The 16,973-nt window shown below is 37.2% G+C and overlaps 1 protein-coding gene across 1 annotated transcript; it reads left to right on the forward strand.

Moving 5' to 3' along the window:
- The first annotated feature begins 12,302 nt into the window (after window positions 1-12,302).
- On the forward strand, window positions 12,303-15,391 carry LOC111894189 (glutamate receptor 1.2). The gene is made up of 5 exons (XM_042896069.1): window positions 12,303-12,447; window positions 12,539-13,803; window positions 13,898-14,201; window positions 14,315-14,685; window positions 15,056-15,391. The coding sequence occupies exons 1-5, from the start codon at window positions 12,303-12,305 to the stop codon at window positions 15,389-15,391; spliced, it is 2,421 nt and encodes an 806-aa protein (XP_042752003.1).
- The last annotated feature ends 1,582 nt before the right edge of the window (window positions 15,392-16,973 follow it).

A 16,973-nucleotide genomic window follows, 5' to 3' on the forward strand; every position in this document is an offset into this window, starting at 1 on the left:
TGTAGGACTCCTATTTGTTGGGACGAGGTGGGGTAGAGGGTCATGGGGAGCATGGAGGTAGTGCTCAAGATGATTGAGCTTATACAATAGGTTAGACATAGATTGTTGATAGCTTAGAGCCGCTAGAAGAGTTATGTGGATCGGCGACGCTCTAAGCTAGAGTTTCAGTTGGGGGATTTAGTGCTTCTGAAGGTGTCTCCCTGGAAGGGTGTTATCCGCTTTAGGAAGCGGGGCAAGCTGGGCCCTATGTTCATTGGCCCTTTCCGAGCTTTGACCCGTGTAGGCAAGGTGATTTATTGGTTGGAGCTACCGGAGGAGTTGATACAGATTCAAGATACCTTCCATGTTTCCTAGCTGAGGAAGTGTATAGCTGACGAGACAGTTGTGATCCCTTTGAAGGAACTTTAGATCGATGATCGTCTGAACTACGTTGAGAAGTCGGTGGCAATTATGGACCGGAAAATGAAGACCTTGAGGAACAAGGTATTGAACTTGGTCAAAGTCCAGTGGCAACACCAGAGAGGTTCGGAGTGGACATGGGAACCCGAGTCCAAGATACGTGAGTAATATCCAGAACTGCTTCCTGAAGAATACTTCGAGGACGAAGTCTGATTCTAGTGGGTGAGAATTGTAACATCTCAATATCAGGTCTTTTTATTATTTCTTGTATCTTTTTCAAAGTTTCACAATTGGTCCCTTGAAGAAAAAGGCTTGCATTGTTCTTGTACACTGGGCGTACTTAAGAGTATGCACGGTGTACTCATGTAGCTTAGGATCGCGGATGATCAGCTAGTACACTAGGCGTACGTGTGGTATGCCAGGCGTACTAGCCCAGAATTCAAACCCTAATTTTTAAGGTTTGCTCCCTATTTAAAGAACTTGATGACCCATTTGATCATCCTTATCAGCCACCATACCCTCCCTAAGCCCTAATTATGAGTTTGAGTTGCTTGTGTGACTTTTTGCAAGCTTTTTTAGTGTTCTTGGTGCTTTTAGTTGAAGAAGGAGACTAGAGAAGAAGGAATGGGTGCTAGCAAGCTTGTAGATCCAGAAACCTTTCCTATTTGTGCATCATTTTCAAGTATAAAGTTTATATCTTGATAAGCTTTCCACTAGATCTTCATTGTTGAAGTTATATGAACTTTTGTCCCCAACATTGGACCTTTATGAGTTTGGAGCACTCCAGGGAATTGTAGTTGTCCTTTCATGCATTTTAGGACCTATAGATTCATAAAGATGGTTGCTTGATCATTCCCTTTGGCTAATGCATGAGTAAATTAGCTTAGAGTATGTTAGAAATTAAATATTTTTGCATTGGTTCCTTCCTAGCCATGTAAAGGCTTAAAGCCAACGAATTTATGGGTTAAGACATCTTAGAATAGTTAGACTTGAGGTTGGGTTAGTTTTTTTAAGGAATTAAGACATAAAGTTAGTGAAGTAGAAGTAGACAGAGTACGTCGGGCATAGCCGGTTCTGCCCCCGATAGGGTCTGATTGTGTTGCACACCCCGCATAAAGAAACATACAACCAGTTTACGCGCTGAGGCATTTGACTTCGTTAACTTTTGACCTTTGGTCAAGATTTATGGTTTTGGACCTTAAGAAGGGCAAAATAGTCTTTTTTTCCCTTAGAGGATTTAGTTATCGGATTTGGACTCGGTAGTTGAGTTTTGGACCTTAATTATTAATTAGGGTTAATTATTTTGTTCATTAGGTGGAGTCTAGGTCCGGTAGTTCAAGTGTGAGATTTACTTGTCATCAGTATCAGGTTAGTCTCCTCACTTATTCTTACATGTGTGGTAGAATAGTTGTATCGATGGTGACCAACAGGGTCTAGCTGTTATTACTATGTTATGTTGTTACTTAGACTGCTGATAGTCTACACAGTTGTTGATAACCCACAGGGCGTGTTGTTAGCCGATTGAGACTGCTGATAGTCTCAAGGGTTGTTGATAACTCACAGGACGTGTTGTTAGCCCACTAGAATGTTGATAGTCTCCAAGGTTGTTGATAACCCACAGGGCATGCTGTTAGCCCACTATGACTGTTTATATTCCCTAGGGTTGCTAATAACCCATAAATGTTTATTTATGAGGTGTTGTACGTGGTGTTTTAGGGAAATCACTAAGCTTCGTGCTTACAATTGTTGATTTATATATGACAGGTACTTCTGAGGACCACGGGAAGGCAAAGGCCTGATTATACACACTTTTTGGGAGATTTACTATTAGGACATGAACTCTGATATTTGTGATACTGGTTTTTTTGGATAATTGTGTATTTGATAACTTAACTTGTGAAACCTTAATTTTGGTAAATTAAAAATTAAAAATTGTGGGCTAAAATTTGAGGTGTTACACACCAGATGGCCGTTGAAAGCTATATCGAAGACGATACAAGGAGGTTCTTCTGAAAAGGTGGTTTCTTATGAGATGCTTGTCCGGCTGATTCAGAGGAGGTGGTTCAAGGAGGCGATTTAAGAAGAAGAGGGGCGAAAGGAGCTGGTGGCCGGTAAAAGCGAGATCGACTGATACAGTTGTCGATCAAGACATAGAACCCTCGTAAGATCGGTTGAACGGCCTAACACTTGTTTTTCAGCTCCGAAAATAGAAATGAGGCACTTAGATTTCCCCAATCTTACCTCTGGTGCGACAGTATTTGATTCAGGTGGAGATTTCTCCGGATTCGTTATCTGTTTTTTGGAGATCGAGAACAAAATCTGGTGAAACTAGATATGGTAGGTCATTTAGAGTATAAGAGGATGTGAATCAGATTCATAGAAAGCAGAGAAACAACATTTCGGCGGTGGTCCGACGGTGGTACGGCGGCTGACGGTCTTCGGCGGTCCGGTAGCCTTAGTGGAGCTATGTGAAGTGGTGTTTGATAAATTAATTAAGTGGGTGGGTGGGCACAACAAAAATTGTATCCTTTAGCGGCGACAAAAGTCGTCGCAATTAATTCCCTCTGTCGTCGTTAATACCTTTAGCGACGACATGCCGTCGCTAAAGGGACGTCGCAATGACCTCGTAGCTAATACTCATTTGTTGTCACAAATACCGTCGTCTCTAATACGTGTCGTCTCTAATAATCATATGTTGTCATTATTGACATTGTCTTTATTGGTATTCTGGCCACCGACGGGAGTTTTTCCGGCAACGCTTCTCGAAGTTATGTGTTTTCTCTAATACTCATATGCCGTCCCTAAAGGTGTCGCTGCTAATTTTTTTTTTAGAAAAACATATTTTTTATGATATTAGTCTATATATATTATAAAATGCAGATTTAATAAAAATACATAAATATATATATATATATATATATATATATATATATATATATATATATATATATATATATCACATTACATAAAACATCAAACATATCATATTACATATCTAATAAATCCCAAATAAACATCTAATATATAATCAATAAACTATCTAATAAATCCAAAATAACATCATCCATAACATAAAACAAGAAATACTATGTGTCTTCATCTTCGTCTTCTTCATCATTGTTTTCTTCGTTGTTGTTGACTTGGTTTTTAAAAGAGCGGATAATGTCTCCATTGGCCGTCACAAATGTCGGGTTTTGAAGAAAAGCATTCACATCAACATCCTACAATTAAGTCACAAACATATTAAGTCATTAACCATTCAACAAACTATCAAACCATCAAAACACCAAATCAATTAAGTCGTTAACAATTTAACAAACTATTAAACGAAAAAATCAATTAAGTCTTTAACAATTTAACAAACTACCGAGCTACCAAAAATTACAGAAATACATCAAGTTCTTAACAATATAACAAAGCTACCAAATTCTTTAAGAATTTAACAAGTACCTGTGTTGGTTGCCATGCTTGTGACTGTGACCGCCATTGGGATGGAACACTTGTACCCGTAACCGAAGAAGCTTTAGACCCAATGCCTCTCACATGCCCCCTTCATGTACCCAACACCTTCTCAAATATTGCGATCTAATTAATGGTGTCTGGATAACCACGAGAGTCGGCTATGTGATGAGTCTGTAGAGCAGCCTCAGCAACTAAGGCATTTTGTATTTCACAAATTTTGTTAATATACGTTAAAAATAACACAAAAAAAACAACGATCTACTTCATTTTTAAGTAATAATAACTTAAATATTGCTCTTCAATCAAAGGATCAAAAAATTCCCCTTTTTTATTCACATGTGCACGATAAAATACTTCAAGTCTATTCAAATTCTGTTTAACATTACAAAATATGTTATATTTGAATAAACATTAAAAAATATGTTATAACTGAATAAGCATTATTGTAACATACTTTCTTGAAATAAGCACTACCGTAGCTGCATGTCCCTCTACAATTTTGCACTACTTGCTTCTTCCGGCATTCTTGGTTTGCAGCGGATCGTTTTTGATGTTTTTCTATTAAGAAATGGTCAATAGTAGCATTCCAACGGTCATACCCGTAGGGGTTCAAGCCCTTGATGCCTCCACATCCCCTGCAAAATCAGCCAAACAGTTTTTTGCAATATTATTGTGGCCTTTATACCGCACACATATCCAATTGTTCAGTGACGCCCAATAAGTTGGAGCCATGGGATGATTTGTAATCGCGACAAAATCAAACCATCTCTACAAAAAAATAGAGAAATTAAAAATAAATCAAAATTAAAAAAATATTAAATATATAACTTTATAAATAATTTACTGAAAGATACTGCAGCATTCCAACCCTTTCGACTTCAGAAACGTCTGTCCATATGTCTTTATCAAAACCGATGTCCCGCCACATATAGCTCCCAACCTCCCGAATGAAACATTCGTATTCCTCCGCAATCGGCATGTTATTATTTATGTCGAATACTATCTTAAGAGGCCGGTTGCCATTAGCTGCAAATAGTTTGTGCGTTTTTTTATTTGCTACCATGCCTCTTTGTTTCGGAGGCTGTAATGCCCGTAGATCCGGGCTAGTCAATTTAGAGACGTTGAGCATCAAAATTGACTTTTTATAGAAATATATTTAGAATGAATAATCTTAACTAAGTTGTAGCATATGTTACAAGGATTCTGTACATATAAAGAATGCTGAAATCCAAGTTATAACGAAGAAGTTATGACATGTCGAAGTTTCGCGACAGAACCGGTACGACACAACGCGACGTAAAAACTGAATTTATGTTAGAGCGATATTTGGCCTTAGCGATCTAACTGAAAGTCGTAGAATACGTTAAACCAAGAGCGTGCATAAAAAGAATGTCTAAATCTGACTTCGTATGAGGAAGTTATGATTTTTCAAGGTTTCAGCATTAGTAGTATGCAGCCCGAAACTCGAGATTGAGGTCGAGTAATACTTAGCCAAAACTTTCTAAATGAGAATTGAAGATCTCATCAATAGTAGTCCAACGATAAAATACAGACGAAAACGGAGTTCAGATGAAGGAGTTATGAATTTCGAGCGGAGTTTTCCTATCCCGGCCTACTAAAAATAATATATTAATAATATATTAAAATTAAATTCAAAATTAGCCAATGGAGTCTAAATGAGAGTTGTAGAGCATTATCTCACATTCACGTCGATATAAAGAACGTCGAAAATGAAGTTTGTATGCGAAAGTTATGAATTTCGGAAGTTTGGGCGCGAAACCCCAAAACTGTCAGGGTTCACGACGTGAAAACAGTGTTCACGACGTGAATTGACTTCTGACGCCTTCTGGAGCCTCCAGAGCAAGTGGACGAGTGACGAATGCAGTGACCTACTGTGCTCACGATGTGAACACCTAAAACTGACGACGTGAGTGCAGAAATTTCACCCTATAAATAGAAATCAAGGGTCAGCCGATTTTGGTTGTTTCGTCTCTTCTCTCACTTCCGATACTCTCTTTAAGCCCTATTTTAACCCCCGAAACCCGGATATCATCCCGAGAGCCGAAGCGAGTCCCGAAGCCCCGAAGACCCCGAGGAGAAAGCAGTTTCCGAGCCGAAGCTCTGCGTGCGAGAAGCCAGGTATTTGAAGATATTCTAGTTTCACCGAAGAATACTACTTCTACAAGCAGTAGTGCTGTCCGATCATCTTCTGATCAAGTGAGTGTGTGGTTACTTTCTTCGAACACATAAATATGAAGTATTTGTTATGAAATACGTGCTATGTGTTTATATATTGTTGTTTATTTGAGATGAGTGTGGAATGGATATTTTATATAGTTTTTAAATGAGTTAAACTGTATATGTATTTTATATCTACAAATATGTTGGGTAGAACATGGGTAGATGAGATAGTTGGTGTGTGATAAAAGGATGAGTTGGATAATGAGATCAAGAGGTTAGTTTTAGATCCGTGAGTAGGGATCATATCAAGAAGCTAGTTTTAGATCCATGAGTATGGATTAGACCAAGAGGTTAGTTTTAGATCTGGGAGTATGGATCAGGTAAAGAGATAAAACTTATTATTAGTCCGGGAATATGGATTAAGACTAAGTTAATTGTCCCTAGTCCGGGAGTATGGATTAAGCACAGTTATTGATCCGGGAGTATGGATCAGATCAGGATTAAGGTATAGTTAAATGTCCCTAATTCGGGAGTATGGATTGGGTACAATTATTGATCCGGGAGTATGGATCAGATCATGAGGTTAGTTTTAGATCCGTGAGTATGGATCAGGTAGTTTTAGATCCGTGAGTATGGATCAGGTGAAAAGGTTAGTTTTAGATCCGTGAGTATGGATCGGGTGAAGAGGATAGTTTTAGATCCGTGAGTAGGGATCATGTAAAGAGGAAAATTTTAGATACGAGACTTTAAATCATGTCGTTGTGAGGATCGATGGGGTGGGATAAGAGTTGCCTTTATATGGTGAATTTGTACAAGTTTGAATGTTCTATATTTATAAATATATGATATAACATTGTGGGATGAAAACCCTATATGCTCACCAGGCTCCCAAGCCTGACCCACTCAGTTTTCTTTGTATCACAGGTATCGATACGAAGACATATTTCACAGAGGGATTTAAAGGAGATATAAATCATTAGTGTTATTGAATATAAGTTCTATTTATGCTTATATGTATGTATCGGAACATGACATCTCGAGGTTTTATTATTAAATGAAAATACATTCTCTTTGAGAAATGTTTTGATAAGTTATTATGATATCTTGTTTTGGGAACAAATTCTGCAACCGCTTCCTTTAAAAGATTACTCTGATTTTTAAAAAAAAAGCAATAAACAAATCGGTCTTTTCTGGCCGTGAAATTGGGGATGTCACAAAGGCACCGCTGCATAAAAAATATTAGTCAAAATAATTTTTTATATAGATACAATATGAAATACAACGAATTAGAATAAATCTTAATTACCATCATTCGGGTGATCACCAAAATCTCCACCAAACAGATGTGGTGGCTCGTCACCACCGTCACCTCCATGGTCCATCACAGTAGCCATGAGATGGGGTGGCTCCTCACGATTTCTCTTAATACCAGCTCGTTGAGCAGCTACTTTACCCGATGGATGAAACAGTAGACGAGCGTGTTGCACTTGTATTTCTTCCTGACTAAACTGTCTTGGAGGGCCTCTTGTCTCATGTTCACCATTATAGTCCAAAATTTTTCTCCATGGATGATCAACATTTAAGAACCGGCGATCATGACCAACATATACAACTTTATTTGATACTCGGCATGACATAGTGTCTTCGTTGCAAGTCGTACAAGCTTTGTACCCTTGTCCCCTCCAACCGGATAAACTACTACGAGCTGGAAAGTTGTTTATTATCCATAACAACATCGCTTTTCATATTGAAGAATGTATATGTCGCTGCGTCTTTAGTACATACGTCAAAACCCCATAACTACTTCAACTCATCCACTAACGGCCTAAGGAACAAATCCACGTCCTTCCCTGGTGCTTTGGGGCCTGGAATCGACAAGGCCAACATGAAGGAGGACTCTTTCATGCATAGCCATGGTGGAAGATTATAAGTGGTAAGTATGACGGGCCATGTGCTATGAGGATTACACATGTTACCAAACGGATTAAAACCATCAATAGCAAGCCCTAAGCATACGTTTCGGGGTTCCCTCGAGAAGTTAGGATACTTCATATCAAATTTTTTCCATGAAGTACCATTAACGATATGAAGCATCGTACCATCTTTGGATCGTCCGGTACTATGCCAAATCATATCTTTAGTTGTGTGTCTAGAACAGTACGAACGTTGTAGTCTAGGGGTCACGGGAAAGTATTGTAACACCTTATGAGCCACCTTCTTGCCCTTTGTATTTTCATCAACCTACCGAATCTCATTACAAACTGGACACTTTTGCAACAACTTGTGTTCTTTCTAGAAACGAAAATAGTCGTTTCTACATACGTGTATCGACTCATAACCCAAGCCGGTCTTTTTAAGTGTCTTTTTTGCTTTGTAATGTGACCGGGGGGACCCTGTTTCCTTGAGGAAATGCAGTTTTCAACAACTCAAGAAGCTGATCGAATAAACTATCAGTTCATTTGTTGATCACCTTGATAGGCATCAGCTTTGCTAAAAAGTCAAGCGACGAAAACGAACATCCAGGATATAATTTTAATTGGACTTTCTCTAACAACTTTTGAAATCCATCATCGACATTGCTACCGTTGGTATCTGGGTTCCCTTCGTCACAGTTGGTATCATTTTCAATCACACCCCCCATAACATCATCAATAACATCGACCATCTCGTTACTACGCGGTATGTCTTCAACAACCGGATAAGTTGTATTTTCGTCGTGATACTTCGATATAACATAATGTGGACTAAAACCATGTTGAAGTATATGAAATTTCATTATGGCTGGTAGTATAAATTTATTGTCATTACATTTATTACACGGGCATCTGATTTGACCTTTGTTATCGACGTGTGGTTTGGACCTCTCGATAAAATATTTGAGTCCTTGTTGGAACAGGATAGAGTTACGGTTTTCAATAGTAGTCCAAGTTTTATCAATAGACATGTTTCAACTGAAACATAGGTTAAGTTTTAGTGTTTACTCTACAAGAACTAGAATTAGGATTGTACTTTAAATGATATTATATATTTGTTATTGATTTCATCTTTTTTTTTTCATATTTTCATTTTTAATATCAACTTATTTTTGTTTTTATTTTTCTATTTTGAGTAAATTATAACTTAGTAGATTTAGTGTTTTAACTTTTTATTTTTATTTTTTATTATAACATTGTATTTTAAACGATATTAAATATTTATTATTTATTTCATCTTTTTTTCAATATTTTTATTTTAATATCAACTTATTTTTGTTTTATAAGTATGATGGTTTTTTTTCCGTGCATAGTTAACATTGTTATTTGAGTTAAAAATAAAAATACTTTGTTATTTTGTTTTAGAAGTACGACGATTTTTAGTTAAAAAGAAAATATGTTATTGTTTATGTGTAAAAAAACAAATATTATTGTTTATACAAATTCACATATTCACATAAAAATGCCTACATTTCATATACATATATTTTTTCACATACATTTTTTCATATATATCAATACATATACATTTCACATAGAAATACACTTATACATATTTTCACATACACTTTTTTATACATACACATATGCATACATTTTTTCATACAAATTCACATATACACATTTGCATATACATTTTTACATACATATTCATACATGTAGATTTCACACACACACACACACACATATATATATATATATATATATATATATATATATATATATATATATATACCAAAATACACATATTTCACATACCAAAATACATACATTTCACAAACCAAATTATAAATTTTACATACCAAAATATATACAATTCACATATACTTATTGAACAAAAAAAGGGAAAAGAAAGAGCATCTGCTGAGTCGTCGGAAAAGTAAAGTCGCCGGAAAATGGTGACACCGGTGGTGCTGTGGTGGTGACCACCACTAGAGACTAGTTAAAAACACCAAAAAAAAACATGAAATTAGAGCTAAATATGGTAAGAAAACAAGAGAAAGAGAAAAGGGAAAGGAAAACGTACGTTACAGCTGCTAAAGGTGTCGCCGGAAAACTCAGAACTCGCCAGAGAACGCCGGAAATCGGTGGTATCGCCGGAAATCAATGGAAATCAACGGAAATTGAAGCCCTAAAAGCAATCTACGGTTAGTGGTGGTATGGATTGGTGTATTACGCTGGAAAAACGATCTTCGCCAGAGAAAATGGTAATAGCCGAAGGAAAGGTGCAAAAAATGACTCGTCTGGGACGAAGTGGGAGTCAAAAGGGTGCCACCTTTAGCGGCGACGAATAGGCAATAGCGGCGACAAGTTGGAGGGAAAAACGCGCCATTTTGTGGCCACTATTAACCGTCCATCCAAAATCAATCGAACGGTCATGATAACATTGACACAGATCGCCAACAATAGCAGCGACATGTCGTCGCAATTGATGTCCTACGAGATGAAACCCTAGCCGATGGATCCGTTTAGCATCGTACGGTCACGATCAAATGACGTGTCGCAAACGAGGATCGTTGGTGGTACACCTTTAGCGACGGCCTATATAGAGACGACAATACTTTTTAGCGACATGATCTCTTGTCGTCGCTAAAGGGTGTTGTCGTCGCTATTGACGACGTTGCTAAAGCACTGAATTCTTGTTGTGGGGTTGGACTGGTTGGGGTATTTTTTTTTCTAGGTAATAATATAATAACGATTAGTGGATTGGTGTATTACGCTGGAAAAACGATCTTCGCCGGAGAAAATGGTAATAGCCGAAGGAAAGGTGCAAAAAATGACTCGTCTGGGACGAAGTGGGAGTCAAAAGGGTGCCACCTTTAGCGGCGACGAATAGGCAATAGCGGCGACAAGTTGGAGGGAAAAACGCGTCATTTTGTGGCCACTATTAACCGTCCATCCAAAATCAATCGAACGGTCATGATAACATTGACACAGATCGCCAACAATAGCAGCGACATGTCGTCGCAATTGATGTCCTACGAGATGAAACCCTAGCCGATGGATCCGTTTAGCATCGTACGGTCACGATCAAATGACGTGTCGCAAACGAGGATCGTCGGTGGTACACCTTTAGCGACGACCTATATATAGACGAAAATACTTTTTAGCGACATGATCTCTTGTCGTCGCTAAAGGGTGTTGTCGTTGCTATTGACGACGTTGCTAAAGCACTGAATTCTTGTTGTGGGGTTGGACTGGTTGGGGTATTTTTTTTCTAGGTAATAATATAATAAAAGTAAATTATCAAATTAATAAAAAATAATTGTTTTTTTAAAACGAGTGATTGAGAATTGTTCTCGACGTTCTCGAAATGTTCTCATTTGATTTAAACATCCTTCTATATACACAGGTGAATCCTGAATTTTAAAATGCTATGAGCACTCTATGTAAAAATAATAATTTTAGTTGGGAAAAATGCATATTTGTATGTAAATTTTTTAAACCATAGGGGGCGTGTGCCCACTACAGCCTTCTTAAATCCGCCACTACTTCTGTATATAATTTTTTCTCGATTTCACGTATTGTTGGACTTTAAAAAATTATATTGTTATGAAATATGTTTTTTCTTTAATATATTGTCATAAAACTTTTTGTTTTTATATTAATTTTTATATACAATCAAATCCACAATAACCTAATAAACTATATTTGATAGAACGTAATAATTTAATAAACTACTAGTATATGTTATTTTTCGTTTAGTTAGATTTAGATATCATAAATATTACTATTTGTTATGATCCTTATTTGTAAGGTTTCCGGCTTTCCAGCTTCCGCTACATCGCACCTTAAAAAAACTAATTATCAACAAAAATCTTTGTCTATTAAATTATGGGCCCTTTTTTACACCTGTCGTTGCAGCACATGCAAATACAAAGCTGAGTTGAACATTTGCAAGAGACTTGACATTCTTTTGAAAAAAGTCCAGTGTGATGGTCTTAGACAAAAGAACGACTGGGCAGTTTTATCGAGTTTAGTCAATGTCAATATTATCATGGCAGCCGTCATAACTTAAAATCGAATGTCAAATAATCAGCTGTCATGAAATCATATAGTACTCCTACTTGTTAAGGTTCTTGTTCTGACAAGACCATTTTCTTCACCTATAAAAAATGTTCCGGTGTCATCCCTGATGATAGGAAGAGTTGCAGGAAACTTAAACTTTATGTTTTAATGGCCATTTGCAGGTTTTTTCCAGTTCTGATATTGATGTTACTTGAATTTCATAGCCTTTCAACAGCACATGAAGACCCATCTTATATAAAGGTGGGAGTGATTCTTGACATGCAATCATCGGTAGGGAAGGTCGTCCATCGTTGTATTATCATGGCTATTTCTGACTTTTACGCAGCCAATCCTCACTACAGAACAAGGATCGTTTTCAAGACCAGGGATACCAAAGGAGAACCACTTCGTGCCTTGTCTTCTGGTGCTTTTTTCTTCTTACTATTTTTTATTCTGTTTTAGTAAAGATTAATCTATTTTTAATTACTAATGTAGTATTGCTCATGGACATTCAGCTCTAGATCTTTTGGAAGACACTGAATTGCAAGCGATAATTGGTCCAGAATCAATCGAAGCAAGATTCTTGGAGGTTTTGGAACACAAGGCTAACATTCCGGTTCTTTCATTTTCCACTAGTCCTTTTTCAAATCAGAGCCCTTATCTTCTTCAAATCGCACAAGATGAAACTACTCAGTTCAACGGCATTGCTTCCATGTTGGAATCTTTTAAAACCACGAATGTGATCTTGATAGTTGTAGACACTGGAAATGGGAGAGAAATGGCTACATATATTGTAAGTGCGTTTCAAAAGAAAAACATATACGTTACTTATACTTTCCTAATGTCAACCTCTGCCAACAATGAACAAGTCAGGGAAGAGCTTCGAAAGCTTCAAACTATGAAAGCCATGGTGTTTATCGTGCATTTGCCGCCTTCTCTAGCGGCTGATCTCTTCTTCAGGGCAAAAGAGCTGGGCATGATGAGTGAAGGATACATGTGGATCCTAACAAGTAAGACTACCAACTTGTTGGACTCCATGGATTCTGAAGCAATCAAATCAATGCAAGGAGTTGTGGGTTTCAAATCGTATTTTCCAGCATCAAGGGAGCTTCACAACTTAGTTTCAAAATTGAGAAAGGAACATTATACTTTGAACCCTTATATAGAGTTCAAAGAGCTTGATTATAATGGTATATGGGCATATGATGCAGTTTATGCACTAGCCATGGCTGTTGAGAGGGAACAAACTTCAGAATTATCTTCAAAAGACAACTCGAGTGCTATTAATGGCGTATCACTTCTAAATCATATGTTAAGCATTACTTTCCATGGATTAGGTGGTGAGTTCAAGCTTGTGAATGGGAGAAGCATCTCCAAAGCCATGGAAGTTGTAAATGTTATAGGTAAAGGTGATAGGAGACTCGGGTTCTTGATGACTACTGGTGAGTTTGTTAAAGAAATAGAGAAACCAAATTCATATTCAAATCATGGCCTGGAAAGTATCATGTGGCCAGGTGGAACTACAATCTTACCAAAACGTAGGTCGCTACAAACTAATGGCAAGAAGCTGAGAATTATGTTTCCAAGTTCCAGTAGATTCCCGAATTTAGCAAAACTGAACGTTGATCCAAGAACAAATCTATCGTCTGTTAGCGGCTTCTCTGGGGATGTTTTCACTGCAGCTTTTAACGCCTTAGGCTATGGAGTAGAGGTTGATGTTACTCCATTCAATCATAGGGATATAACTTACAGTGCTGTAATCGACAAAATCGCGGGTAAGGTATGTGCCTTTTCATGCAAAACTGTGGGATTTTTTGTACAACGACATGAATTTAGCCATAGAAGTTATGTAATGTGATGTCGGATTGTATCAGGAATATGATGCTGCGGTTGGGGATTTCACAATCACAGCAAATAGATCTATCTATGTCGACTTCACATTGCCCTTCTCTGATCTGGGAACAGCCACAGTAGCGCGAAACGCCAAGAAGAGTATGTGGATCTTCTTAGATCCTTTTAGTAATGGTCTTTGGATCACAAGTGCTTGTTTCTTTCTCTTTTTGGGGTTTGTCATTTGGTTTATCGAACATCCTACAAATGAAGAATTTCAAGGTTCACGAAGACAGCAACTAGGAACAACCCTTTGGTTTGCCTTTTCCACCCTTGTTTATGCTCATAGTAAGCTCTCTAATCTTAGTTTGAAGATTTTGTGAATTATTTCGATCTTTATCTTTTTGAAATACACCCAAAAAACACATTAGAATGTTTGAAAAATGGCTTGTTAACTGCAGGGGAGAAGCTGCAAAATAATCTATCAAGATTTGTGTTTATTGTTTGGGTTCTCGTAGTGCTTGTGCTCACGTCAAGTTACACTGCAACGTTGAGTTCAGTTTTAACGTTACAACAAATTGGAATGAAGGATATCTCTACTGGACTCGAAGGTCTTTCGCCCCTAGGGGGAGTTGCCTTTGACAAACTGAAAGTTTTCAATGCCAATTTGTCGAAAATATATACAGCCAAGGATTACGCTAGAGTGTTAACAAGTGGAGGCGTAGATGTAGTCGTCGCTGAGATCCCCTATATCAAATCAAACCTTGCATTGTATTCGGCTGCTGACTTCTCCTTGATCAAAACAGCATCAACCACCAATGGTTTCGGCTTTGTGAGTGTTCTTTATTATAGTATAACTCTATATGTATGTATAGGGTTGGTTCAATATAGAACCAAATAAAAACTATAGAACCATGTGGAAATGACAAATGTTCACAAATGTTAACATATGTGTGTTCAGTTATGAAGATTCCTAATGTTCAGGAATGAACATACTTATTTTCATGTGGTTCTATTGTTCTATTAACTTTAATATTTGGTTCTATGTTGAACCCGGCAATGTGTGTATATGTCATGCTTGCAACATTATTCCAGAGCACTTTCTTATAGGCTGTAACAACATGTATATAGTTTGTTTCTCTCGTGGTCTTCTATAACTCCATATCAATCCCATTCCATGTCTCATTTAGCTACATTTGTAGGCGTTCCAAAAAGGCTCTACGTTGGCAAGAGAGATGTCGACACAAATAGCGAGGATGCGTGAAGATGGGACATTGAAAGCATTCGAAGATAAATGGTTAAAGCGTCAATCTGCAGTGATGTCAACAGAGTTTTCTTCCCCTTCACCAAAAGTATTGGATATTTATGGGCTTAGAGGTCTCTTTCTCATCAGTGGTGTGTCGATGGTATTGGCCCTTTTGTTGTCGATCATTCATCTTGTTCGTGAAAAAATTATGATGAAGAAATGGAGGTGCATCTTACGAAGATCTGTTGACATTCAAGTACACGATCTAAGTGATGAGGAATCAACTATCTGATTTTTTTTATATGAGTGAATACAAAACATTATTCGTAGCCTTTTGTTTCCACTAAATAAAAAATTGGGGAAATGACACAAATGTCTTGCGAACTTTCTAACATTTTAAGTCCTTAAACTAATTTCGTGTCTTTATAAGGGCATAATGTTAGAAGCAACCTGTTTTTTTAGTCCCTCTAACCTATTATTGCAGGTTTTCAGTGGACACATTGGCTCTTTTCTTCCATTTAAAAGTCAAAATCACATTTTGACTTTCTCAATATCGATTTCCATTAGAGAGCAATGGTTGCACATCAAACCTTTGTATATGATTTCATGCCTAAAATTTCTTGATTCATAGAAGGAGGATATTGAAAGGATCCGGTAGTAGGCGGTGCCATTGAATATGAAAAATCACACAACAGTAAACATCAAAATTATGATTTAATCAGGTTAAAATGGAGAACTGCTTTACATTATCTGAGAATTATGGAGCAAAACTGGACAATTGAGCAATGAAGTGGGACTAATACCATATGGTATTGTAAGAATCGGAGGCCAAGCAGTAACACGTAAGGAAGAAACCGAAACTCTGATACTCAAGCATTGGCATTGGTATCAAAATTACCACGCAGCCCTTCGTTCTACAATACTAACTTTTCTACTCCAAACTCTATCTCTATCCTCGGGACTACTTCCATCGTTACCTTTTACGATATCTTCCTCACGATCATCTAATTTTTCAGACTTCAGAACAAAAAAGTAGTCAGAAATTAAACGGTTAGGAGTCACGATCAGATCTCTCCACTCATCACCATCTTCACCGCAATCACCTCCGTTCTCTTCCTTCTCCGACATTTTCCTTGAAACTGAAAAATCCTAATCGAAATAACAGAGCATGATTTCATTTGATAATACAGAATTGACTACAACTGTGTTGCCAAATCTATACACAGTGTCGATAAAAACTTGTGATTTTTGCTATAAATTAAAGTCGGCGAGCTTGGATTAAAATTGATCTCGGTCAGATCTTAATAAGCATCGGGGAGAGAGAGAGAGAGAGAGAGAGAGAGAGAGATATTAGCTGCTCGGGAAGTATTCATGGGAGGATATTAAGACACTCAAAATGTGATTTTGACTTTTAAATGGAAAAGAGTTGATGTGTCTAGTGAAACTGTTATAATAGGTCAAGGGACTTAAAAAAACAGGTTGCTTCTAATCTTATGCCCCTATAAACACACAAAATCAGTTTAGGGACTTAAAAAGTCAACCCTAAAAAGTTTGCGGGGAATTTATGTCATTTACTCATAAAAGAATTGTGTCAAATATATCTAGTTTTTTTTGTAGGGATGAACTCAATACCAAAACCAGACCGAACAATGTAGTACCATAATCATTTAGGGCCAAAAATAAGAATTAAATATCGAACCGGTTAAGGGTATACGTATAATGGTATCATTCCGGATGTGCAGTACCAATCTCATGTTAGTCCCAAATTTGTGTAGTTCGACTTTCAAATCAACAAGTAGCTTCAATTTTCACAAATTAGCAACATTTTAATATCCAATGCCAACATTTTCAGAATTATCGCAAACACTAAAAAA

The sequence above is a fragment of the Lactuca sativa genome, chromosome 6, assembly GCF_002870075.4.
Source record: "Lactuca sativa cultivar Salinas chromosome 6, Lsat_Salinas_v11, whole genome shotgun sequence".
Taxonomy (NCBI): domain Eukaryota; kingdom Viridiplantae; phylum Streptophyta; class Magnoliopsida; order Asterales; family Asteraceae; genus Lactuca; species Lactuca sativa.

Excerpts from the sequence above, each read along its gene's own strand:
- LOC111894189 (XM_042896069.1), top strand. The coding sequence starts at position 12,303 with ATGCAATCATCGGTAGGGAAGGTCGTCCATCGTTGTATTATCATGGCT. Across the intron at positions 12,448-12,538 it reads ACTTCGTGCCTTGTCTTCTG|CTCTAGATCTTTTGGAAGAC; the intron begins GTGCTTTTTTCT and ends ATGGACATTCAG. Across the intron at positions 13,804-13,897 it reads TCGACAAAATCGCGGGTAAG|GAATATGATGCTGCGGTTGG; the intron begins GTATGTGCCTTT and ends GGATTGTATCAG.